We start from the raw sequence: 12138 nt of genomic DNA, 5'->3' as shown, positions 1-12138 counted from the left end.
TGGGCGAGCCATAACAATATGTCTGCAAGGCTTTGGCATCCTCAGATCTTATTGTTGGCCAAGCTAGTGCCTTTGCTATATAAGCAGTGGCAATCCTGCACTTCTTTCCAAAGTGTTCCTCAAGAAGGCACTTTGCCTGGCTGTAGCCCCGCTCAGGAGCCATGTGCTGACAGCTTTGAACCAATTCCTTTGGCTGTCCTCTGATAAACTGCTCCAGATAATACAAACAATCAGCTTCACTAGCTTTGTCCTCCACAAGTTGCTCAAATGCTCTAATGGATGCTTAATACTGTAATGGGTCTCCTTCAAATACAGGAATGTCTCGTGTGGGCAGCGACAACATCCTTTGCTGGTAGACAAGAGAGGCTGTGATTTCATTTTGTTTATGCATATTGGTGATGATATTGCCAGGTGGTATGCCTACTGGTGCATTTTGAGTTTGTTGATCTACATACTGATTGTTGCTTTGATTTATCCAGGCAGTCATACTAGGAGGAGCATACGTGCATGCTCCTGTTGCTTGTTTCATTGGAAACGAGACGTTTTTCTTTGGCCTACAATCCACTGCTGGTGGTAGCAGTGACCAATCCCATGTCTTTGGCCTACAATCTGTTGCTGGTGGTTGGCGTGCCAGTGACCAATCCTGTGGCTGCGAGGTCTGTGCAACAGGCCTATATGGCTCGACCGTAGGGTCAAGGGTGTAAGCAGGTTTCATTTTCCTCTTTTCCTTTTCACAATAAGGGTTCATGCCATTAGAGGAGACTCGAGAACCACCTGCTTCAAAGACACTCAGCTTAGCAGTAGTTACTGCAAGCTCCACTTCCAATTCCATCTGTTGCTTTTTCCTCTTTAATTGTTGCTCATGTTCCTCCAGTTTGTGCAGCTCCTTTAAGGCTGTCATGTGCGCAAGAAGTGCAGCCTTCTCTGCTGCTGCTTTCATTACTGATGAAGTATTTGACCTGTTGGTGTCACTTTTGTTTGAGGGACGAATATTGGACGCACTGTCCTCTGGATTAATTTCATTTTCATCATCATGAAATTCACCTTTGTCACAGTTAAGTTCACCTTGATTTTCAACATTGTGATCATTTTTATCAGAACCATATTGTATCTTGTTTTTCAACCACAATTCTATTTTACTGAAAAATTCATCGTTGAACAACATTTTGGTTCGAAACCACACTTCATGTTTCTCATGTTCTGCTGGGACATTAAAGAATCGTGTGTACACCTTATGTCATCACAACATTCAATAAATTCATCAAAAGCTTGTTGCACCTGTGAAACATTGCCATTTGACAATAAACCTTGTATCATGTGTCTAAGATTACAAGCTTTAGTTAGATTTGATTTTCTATCTTTTTGCAATCTGTCCAATTTATTACACAAGGCTTTGGGGGTAAGTGTAATCACCCGTTTGGGCCTGATAACGTCATCGGTACTGTTTGTTGTACCAGACGCAACCGGCTCATTTGCGTCCGCGAGCAGTGGCTTGTCCGTGCCTCCACTCGCGCTCGTAGTGACGGTCAACAGTTCGCAACAAACACCGCGAAAGTTTGTTTATCCGCTTCGTGGCCGATGCATCGGAATTACGCTATATTGTGTGTACACATACTACAGATGGCCAAACGTTGGTAGCGCGCTACACATACCTCCCCAGTGATGAAGATGATCCTGATGATGATGACCCGGTCACCGGCTCCTTCTCGTCCACTGCCCGTTCTTGTTGTATCCGAAACTGCAGACCCAAGTGCAGTCAGCCGGTGAGCAGATGAGAAGCAGCCGGGAGGTATAGTCCATGGGCCAGAGCCCAAAATTTCCTATTTCGGTACACTCAAGGTGGCAAAACTTACTTATAATTTTTGAAAGGATCCATGTCTGTAGATGATATTTTGGTATGATAACCATTCCTGAGTGGCAGCTGTATCACAGTTATCAGCTCATGAAGTTAACCACCCCCTAAAGTAAATTGCATTTTAGACGCTGGTGCATATCCTGGTTTAGCCTCATGGTCAGGACATTTTTCAATGTTCTATAATATTGTCTTTGGTATCATTTTAAAGGGGACCTTCTTAGCTTTCATTCAAGCCCTGTTGTGGATATTTCTCACAAATATAGAGGTCACTTGAGCTCTTCAACCCGTCAATAACACACATCTTTCTGCAATGTTCGCCTAAACTATATACTTTCTTTTAGCCCTGTGGCATCTAGGAATATCAGGGACACAAAACACAAAAACTGGAATACTCACAGGACTGTAAAGATTCAGGAAATGTATAATATACCCATACTATTTCATTGTGTGAGGTGATTGTGAACCTTAAATTAGAAGGGCATTATTACTAAGAAACTAACTAGACCAAAGCCAGTTAGTCCATAGGTCAGACCAGATATCGATATCACCCAAGGTGACACAACTTCACTGGTGCCATTTTATTTGGTACACTAACAGAAGTAAAATAATACATGATAACCTTTCCAAATGAGCAGCTATTTCATTTTTCTTTCAGGAAACCTGTTTCTGTGCCTCTCACGATTGTGTATTTGCCCAGATTTTTACAAATATAGCATTTCAACACCCCTTGTACTGATTAGCCTAGCTTAAACTCTGGGACAGTTCTTAGTTGGCCAACAACCAAGGATAACCAGTACTGTGTACTTCCATTCATTGTGCTAAGCTAGGCTAACGTGCAGCCAGATAGCTTTCTACTAAACACATATAGAGGAAACTGGTATCTATCTTCTTGTCTCACTCTGGAGAAGATTGTAAGCTAATTTCCCATAATGTTAGCATGTTCTTTTAATGTATATGTTAATATGATTAGTTAAAGTGGCTACGAGGAACTTTCATCTTGTGTTGATTTTAGCGGCCTCATGTGGACAAAATACAGCTGTTGCATAGCAACTAGGTAATGTATCTATTTGTGGCTATGTAAGATAAATAATGGTAATATGACGCTGGTGAAGCAAAGTAAACTTTGTTTTAGTAGTGTTCATACACCTAAGTTACATGTATTTGTTTGTATGTGGCAGGTGAAAACTGACTGAATATGGCCACTGGTGAACAAGCAAGTTTTTACCCAATACCAAAGCGCCCACGGGTGGAGTGCATTATCCACTGTTCTGATGATACAGATAAGCTGGTTTCACTACAAAGTGTCGACTCATGGAGAACTCTGCTCAGGGCAGCTCAGATACGAAATCATGCACCAGTTTTGAAACTGGCAAAAGACATTCCTGAGGGACAGATTCCAGCAATCTACTACCACAGAAAGTGTCGCAGTATCTTCACTATGAAGCAAATTCTTGATGGCCTCCTTGCAAAAGAAAAGAAAAGTTGTGTCTCTGCTGAAGAGAAACAATCTAAGAGAGTAGCTCGACATGCTCCAAGTACATCTAGGACTTATGATGCAGAGTGCATATTTTGTCAGAAAAACAGCAAATATTCCAAGAGACAGAATACGAGAGAAGTACTGGTGCAGTGTCGAGAACTGCGAGCTGATGCAAAGATCAGGAGTGCAGCCACAAAGAAAAGGGACAGCAGAATCCTTGCCATTGTGAGTAGAGACCTTGTAGCAGCTGAAGGGCACTACCACAGGTCATGCTATAGACTTTACACCAAAGAAGAGGTTTCCAAAGGAGAGGTTGCCAGCAATGAAGATGATGATGCTGCAGCCCAGTATGAAGCTGCTGTGAATAAGGCATACAATGAGCTGTTCCTCTTCATCAGGATGGAGCTTTTTGGCAATCCTCAAGTGATGACAATGACTGATCTCTTTTCTAGACTGGTAGCTTCAATGAACTCCCAAGGCATTGCCCAAGTCAAGGAATCAACCAAGAAGCACATAAGGCGAAACCTGGAGAGTGAGTTTGCTGGAGCCTTGCAGATATTCCCTGATGAGAAAGGAAAATTCCTCCTCTATCCCGATAACTTGTCCGTGAGGGAACTTGCCAAAGAAAATCAGTCTCTCAAAAGGGAGCTGCAGACCCTGAAAAGTGTCAGTGCACAAGATGTTATAGCCAAAGCAGCCATCAAATGGAGAGCAGACAATAAAAGTCAAGATGTTCCTCAAACCTGGCCGCCTGAAGTCAAACCAGAAGCAGAATGTCCTACCATTCCAGAGTCGCTCATTATCTTCCTGTACTCTCTACTCACAGGCTCAAATGATCCTGATCATGCATCCCAGAGAGTGCAGTGCCTTCTGCAGTCATTTGGCCATGACATAGTATATGCAGTGACATGTGGAAATACCAAGCCTTCCAAGCACATTGTTCTGCCATTCAGTGTCAAATCGTTGACAGGAAATGTAGAGTTGATAAACATCCTCAACCGACTTGGTCACAGTGTGTCCTATTCACAGATGGAAGATATCAACACTGCCCTGTGTCTCCAGAAACTCTCATCATCAGGGAGTGGCATTGCCCTTCCAGCTAACATCCATCCTGGCATATTCACAACTTTAGCCTGGGACAATATCGACCGTCTTGAAGAAACTGTCAGTGGTGAGGGAACATCTCACGGAGTCAATGGGATTGCTGTGCAAGCAAAGCCAGTCAACCCACTTCCTGTCCAACCCATGCCCACTGTTCCCAAAACAAAGAAGAGAAGCATTGATGGACCCCCACCAATGTTACCAACTTACAATGCTGGACAACGGGTAGGGCCACCACAAAGCAAAAAGTCAGATGCTGATACTGCAGCCAATACTAAGCTTGCCAGAGAGAAAAACCTTCTTTGGGTCCTAGCACGCATGTCACAACAAGAAGAACAGTCAGTCAGCAGCTGGACAGGCTTCAACATCCTGACTCGAGGAGAGATGACGGTCATCCCCGACAATATAGGCTATCTGCCTACCATCAATGCTCCAGCGACACAAATGTCCACTGTCAACGAGGTGCTTAACCAGTCACTAAGCATCATGCAGTGCTTAGGCCTGAGGAAGATTGTCTGTGTCTTTGACCAAGCCCTGTATGCGAAGGCTGTCGAGATCACATGGAAACACCATGACCAGTGCCATGATATCATCATTAGGCTTGGGGTATTCCACACCATCTGCACACTGCTGGCAATAATAGGAAAGCGTTTCCAAGATGCTGGACTCAAAGACCTCTGCATTGAGTCTGGCATGATTGCAGAAGGCTCAATTGCTGGTGTTATGGATGGCCGCAAGTACAACAGGGCAGTGCGACTACACAAGCTCCTGTATGAGGCTCTCATGCGACTGACCTTGAATGGTTTCCTGTCCTGGTTGGAAGAAACTCACAGGAATGACATGGTTCACCTGAATGAGACACTGAAGACCATTGACAGCCTTGGGAAAGAAGTCTCACAACATGCTTTGAAGGAGGTCCTCGAGAACAGCTCTTGTACATGCATCATGGATCTATTTGAAGTCTACCGTGAGTTCCTTAGAGGTGGAAACGGCAGCCTCTCGAACTTCTGGATGTCCTATTTGGACATGGTTGAAATCTTGTTGGGGCTCATCCGAGCATCCAGAGAGGGAGACTGGATGCTACACTTGGCTAGCATTCGAGCAATGATCCCATGGTGCTTTGCTTATGACAGGATGAATTATGCACGCTACCTCCCCTACTACTACGCCCAGATGTCTGAGCTGCCCATCACACACCCAGATGTGTACACAGAATTCATGGAAGGAGGCTTCTCAGTCCAACTGGGCTCCACCAATCCCTTTGGCCGAATCCCTGTTGACCAAGCTATAGAAGAAACGGTGAACAAAGACACCCAAACAGCTGGAGGGACAAAGGGATTCAGCTTGAAGCCAGGAGCTGTGACCAAATATTATCTCACAGCTGAGTATAGAAGCATGTACCTCAGACAGCTGAGAGACCTGACAGGTCAAGGCAGGTGCAAATGGTCTCATCCAGATCTACAGAGTCCAAGGATCAAGAGAGATGAAGCAGATGTCCAGTCTCCCATGGACCTTATGGAGAATAACTGGCTCAATCCTATGTCCCCTGATGAGATTGATTTGGTTAGCCTCTCCACTGGCAACATGGCTCCACCTGATGTGACCATAGATCTCTTGAGAGCTCTTGAGAAAGGAGAAGAGGCCTACCAAGCATTCCAGCAAACAAGGTTAGATGCAGACCCACCACCTGTGAAATTCCACGACAAGATGACCAAGCAAAGTCTGAAAACATTCTCCAATGTCAGCACAAAACAAGCTCATGGAAAGAAAGCACAGGATGTGGTTCTGAAGGCAGATAGAAACCTTTTCAGTCACATGATCCTGGTGGCTGAAAGCAGGAAGGTGAATCTGAAGGACGTCCTTGCCTACCCATTGGGCCCACTACCATGGGATACTGGCAAATGCTGATGGGTCCTTACGAAAAACAAACAAAGCTGCACTTGCCAGAGAGCTTGAAAAGAATGTATCTCCTGCAGAAGACATCCCAATCCCATCTACTTCCATCATTGATGGGATGAGCCTGGTCCAAAAAATGAATGGCAACAACAAAACCTTTGCACAGGTGGCAGAGTCAGCCTTGACCCAGGTCCTCCATGAGGGAGCACAGAGTGGGAGGATTGATGTTGTTTTTGATGTCTATCACCAGACTTCGATCAAAGATGCTGAACGACTGAACCGGGGTGGAGACATCACTCTCCAGTACAAGAATCTTGCAGGGGGACACCACGTCCAGCAGTGGAGAAAATTTCTGTGCAGTTCCTCCAACAAGACCAGTCTCATCAAGTTTCTGGTGGAAGAGTGGAAACTCCCACGATACAGAGCTATGCTGCATGGCAAGGTGTTGTACATGACCTGTGAGGAAACCTGCTACAAGTTGACAGAAGATGGGTGTGAGGAAGCAGCAGAACTGCACTCCACACATGAAGAAGCTGACACCCGTCTGCTCCTGCATGCATTGCATGCAGCAAATGCGGGCTCAAAGTCAGTTATCATCACAGCTGAGGACACTGATGTCATGGTGCTTTGTCTTGGCTTCCAGAAGGACATCACCTGTCCCATCTACCAGAAGTGTGGGACTCAGAACCGCACACGGTTTGTCGACATCACCAAACTGGCAAGTTCACTTGGAGACAGCATCTGTGACAGCCTAATTGGCTTACATGCCTTCACAGGCTGCGACACTGTCAGTGCATTCGCTGGTCGAGGGAAGCTGAATGCCCTGAAGATAGTGAGAAAGCACACTTCCTGCCAAGAGACTTTTAGTCAACTGGGACAGACATGGAATGTGAGTGATGAGCTGTTCCAGAAAATTGAGCAGTTCACCTGTCGGATGTATGTTGCTAATAGCAGCACTGCTGAGGTGAACAAACTGCCTTACCAGCTCTTCTGCACCAAAAGGGGAGAGGTTGAGTCCAGCCAGCTGCCACCATGTAGAGACTGTCTCTTTATGCATGTTCAACGAGCCAACTATCAGGCAGCAATATGGAAGTGCTGTCTGCAGGCTAACCCTGTGGTGCCAAGCCCTACTGAGTATGGATGGAGAGACGATGAAGGCAAGCTGGCCATTTACTGGATGCGCTCCCCACCTGCACCAGATGTGGTCTTGAAAATGCTAACATGCAAGTGTGTGCATTCATGCAAAATGCCAAGCTGAATGTGCCTGTCAAATGGACTTCCATGCACAGACATGTGCAGGTTACAGACCTGCAGTAACCAAAAACAGCAGGATGGTCCAGAACTGGACTTTGAACTTGGGGAGTCAGATGATGAGAGAAACGAGCAGTTTGATGAATGACAGTGTGATGATTCTGATGGTATTACTGTGGTAGTAGTCTATTGATGCACAGGATGTTGATTCTGGACTTGGTTACCCAGAGCTTGATAACAATAATGTAACCATATTCACATATACCCATTACCCTACCCATTACCATTACATATACCCACTAATGATATGGGATTACATGTATCATTGACTAAGTATATATGTAAATGTCAATGTTGTTTAAAATATTAAAATAGTTCATTACCTCACTATGGTATTCCTTTTTATCATGTATTTTGATTGTGTATTTAAACAAATGTATAGAGACCAGTTTGTGACCTAACTGGCTTTGGTCTAGTTCTCATTTAAGGCTCACAATCACCTCACACAATGAAATAGTATGGGTATATTATACATTTCCTGAATCTTTACAGTCCTGTGAGTATTCCAGTGCTTGTGTTTTGTGTCCCTGATATTCCTAGATGCCACAGGGCTAAAAGAAAGTATATAGTTTAGGCGAACATTGCAGAAAGATGTGTGGTATTGACGGGTTGAAGAGCTCAAGTGACCTCTATATTTGTGAGAAATATCCACAACAGGGCTTGAATGAAAGCTAAGAAGGTCCCCTTTAAAATGATACCAAAGACAATATTATAGAACATTGAAAAATGTCCTGACCATGAGGCTAAACCAGGATATGCATCAGCGTCTAAAATGCAATTTAGTTTAGCGGGTGGTTAACTTCATGAGCTGATAACTGTGATACAGCTGCCACTCAGGAATGGTTATCATACCAAAATATCATCTACAGACATGGATCCTTTCAAAAATTATAAGTAAGTTTTGCCACCTTGAGTGTACCGAAATATCGTCTGGCCCATGGACTATTATGCACGCCAACATTACCTTGTCATGCCTGCAATGGCGAACAGTGGTCGACGGCTCGTGCCCAAAATCACCTTACATCAACTCCAGTAGCGTCTAAATCAAACCATCTTGTCAAATTACCGACATACAATATTGTTTGGACTAATGTTACAGGTATATTTCACAAGATATTTACCCCTACTTACTACGGAGTCAGAGCACCGTCACACCGCAATCTTCAGGTGCTTCACACAAGAAAAAAAGAAAGAATACCCAAGATGCACTTGGATAACTTGCAGAAAGAGTACCCAAGATGCACTTGGATGACTTGCACGGAGTTACAATAAAAGTCCGCCACACTGCCACTTACTGGTCAAAACATGCAATGACAACTAAAACTATAAAAATACACTCACAATCTGCTTCACAATTTAAATACATCAAATGACATTTTACATGGCTTGGCAGTGTAACAATTACATATATTAACAGTTAAACTATACTAAATTTAAGTGGAAAATCATTTAAAATATTTAACAGATTTACCACCCGGCTACATATATATATATATATATATATATATATATATATATATATATATAAATGCAAAATACAAGTATGAATTATACACTGATAAGTTGCAGTGCTGCAATACCCTTGTTGTGCACAACACCCAAATAAACAAAATAATAAACAAAAGGAGATATCTCGTTGGGGCCCTAAACTGGAAGTTTTACTTGAATAAATCCAGGAAGTGAATGGCCACTGGAACAGTCTTACTTGAATAAATCCGTGAAGTGTTTCCTGGCTCACAGTTCATCGAATTCGCCAACGGGAGGCGCTACGCAGTCAATGATGGACGATTTAGGACGGATGAATCTGCTGACCAGATCGGGTCCCAAAGTAGAGTGGCGGGAAGACGCAACCTTAATGGCTAGGTTGTGGGCCGTGTCCAAACATCAGTTTGCTAATATAAGAAATAAAAATGTCCTGGCTTGTAACCACGGTAACGACTGGTGACCTGCCATCTGCATAGAATGTAATGCAGAAGAGTACAAGTTTAACTGCTATTGCAAAATACACACTACGACTGAAATTAACATTAAGAAAATTACCACCTACAATATTTTCTACTCACAGAACAAAACAAAACAAACCTAATGTGAACATTTGTAAACATTTCCGAAATACATCAACCTCTACAAGATATTAAAACCACAGTATAGCAAAGACTTACATTCACATGTTGCAGCTAACGCTAGCTAGCTACACATAGTGTGGTGAAGGCTGGTAACCATAGGCTAGTCACACCAACATTGCAAATATATTTATGAACCACGACATTTAAACTTTTACTTTGCAGGGTACTTAAGATATTCAACACAAAATATGTTACACATGGTACTGATAGGTTTACACATGCTTTTACCTAATATAAGAAATAAAAATGTTCAGGCTTGCAATCACGGTAACGACTGGTGGCCTGCCAGCTCGCATAGAATGTAATGCAGAAGAGTACCGCCCACAAGCCTGACGTAGGACCACGGTCTCTTAAAGTGACAGTACCGAATTAGGCAGAAGTACCCGGAAATGTAAATGAGCTATTGTAATATGACAGGGGGTTACATATGTATGTATGGGGAAACGTGCCTTCACTTACCTGCACAAACATGGAAAAATTACATAGTCAGAATCAGATTTTTGGCCATGTAAGTTTGCACACACATGGAAATTGACTCCGGTTTCGTTGCTCTCTCAGTGTACTTAACATAGAATAACAACACGACAACACAACAATCTTCAGATGTATACACAAGCTTGACTATATACAGCCGACATGACGAATCATGGCGAAACCTGATCCCATTCAAATTACACATTTTAGGAGAAATAGTTTTTTTTTAGTTGCGATTTCACCACTAGCATCCATTAAGCATGCATTAAGGATCCCGGCGTATGGGCAGCCTTCCTGCGGTTGATCAATACAGCTGAGTGCTGACAGCACTGGGTGAGGCAGCAAACTCACTGTGGGCTCAGCCATCCCGGTCCCAGTCCCAGTCTCAGTCACGACATCCTTATAGCAACATCACACACAACAGAGTTTCTTCAGATTCAGGTAAAGATAGCTTTTGTGTTAATAATTGCATGGCTGCGTGGTTGTTTTCTCACTTTCCTTAATGTAAGATAATCAACTCTGATACAGTAATTTAAATTTCGTCTTAGCTGTAGCCTCGTAATAGGTGACCTCATTAGTTAATGATTTTTTATAAGAAAAATGTTTAAAATGATCCCTTTACTTCTCCCCCCTGAAAATGTGTTTGTATCATGTAACATAACAGTCCATTCATTAAGAATGTATGATGTTTGTTACACGGTTGTCTGTGAAGAATGTCTGATCTGGAGAGTGCTATGGTCACCATCATCCACATCTTCCACAACTACTCTGGTCACAAGTGCAAGTTGAAGAAAGCAGAGCTCAAAGATCTCATCGACAACGAGATGAGTCACTTCATCATGGTATGTTCTAGGTGAATGATTCCGGTGTGTTACAGAGGAACTGTACACGAGGAAGCCTTTATCCAAACCAAGCACATAGTACTTTCAACCAAAGAACACTTTTTATCAGGATTTTCCATTTTGAACAAATGTGTTTAGTTTGGGACAGTGACGTGTATAAAAGTTATGCTGTTGTGAACATAACAAATGTGGTATTTCAAACTGGATGCTGTGATCTAGAGAGAGATATAAGCCTCATGTTTGTGTTTTTTATGGACCGACCAGTTAGCCATGAAAATAAAGCCTTTTAATTCCTCTGCACAACTTCAGACCTCTCTTTACTGTGAGTGTCTAGAACTTCCGCCTTTCGTACTTTGTTCCCCTCCCAAGTGGTTCCTTCCCTCGTTGAACATCTGCAAGCACTCTGTTTCTCATCATCCCTAGAGCAGCCAATATGTTTTCATTTTTCCCTTAGATGCTTAGACCTTTTGGAAATGGCAATGTGTTAATTTTCTGACTGTTGTGTCAGTTAGAAGTAACTGCTCCTTTCCACCATTCGCTTTTATGCTCAACAGAAAATCCAAAAGAAGGAGACCCTGGATGAGCTTTTTGCAGACCTGGACCAGAATGGAGACCTGGAGATTGATTTCAAAGAGTTCATTGCCCTAATTGCCATGGTCACATCAGCATGCCATGACCTCTTCATCCCAAGTTACCATAACTGTTAGTGACAAAGTGTACACATTAAACGTCTGAGCTGGACTGAACGTGTGTCTCGGCTTTTTTTTTTTTTACTGCTAATGCATATACGTACATGATCATCATCAGCATGTGAGGAAATCTGTTTTTCACTGAGAAGATTTGGATGGGTTTACATTTTGAGTCAAATCCTCAAAATCTCTTTGAAGCCCGGCCTGATTAAATGTAGGGTAGAAGGGATTAAAGGAAGGGCTTTGTGTATCAATTCTCTCCATATATCATTATCTTGGTGTTTACAAAATACAATGTATTGTGGCGAATTCTACTGGAGTGTTCCTGCTGGAAGTCAGGGGGTCATTTGCATATTACCCACAATGC

At 43.0% G+C, this 12138-nt stretch overlaps 1 protein-coding gene across 1 annotated transcript; it reads left to right on the top strand.

Annotated features, from left to right (window-relative positions):
• The first annotated feature begins 10953 nt into the window (after positions 1-10953).
• LOC130130516 (protein S100-B-like) lies at positions 10954-11789 on the top strand. Its single transcript, XM_056300227.1, has 2 exons — positions 10954-11082; positions 11637-11789. The coding sequence occupies exons 1-2, from the start codon at positions 10954-10956 to the stop codon at positions 11787-11789; spliced, it is 282 nt and encodes a 93-aa protein (XP_056156202.1).
• The last annotated feature ends 349 nt before the right edge of the window (positions 11790-12138 follow it).

The sequence above is a fragment of the Lampris incognitus genome, chromosome 2 (genome assembly GCF_029633865.1).
Source record: "Lampris incognitus isolate fLamInc1 chromosome 2, fLamInc1.hap2, whole genome shotgun sequence".
Classification (NCBI taxonomy): domain Eukaryota; kingdom Metazoa; phylum Chordata; class Actinopteri; order Lampriformes; family Lampridae; genus Lampris; species Lampris incognitus.
Note: the sequence above shows the minus strand (reverse complement) of the source record. Positions and strands in the feature narration are given on the sequence as shown.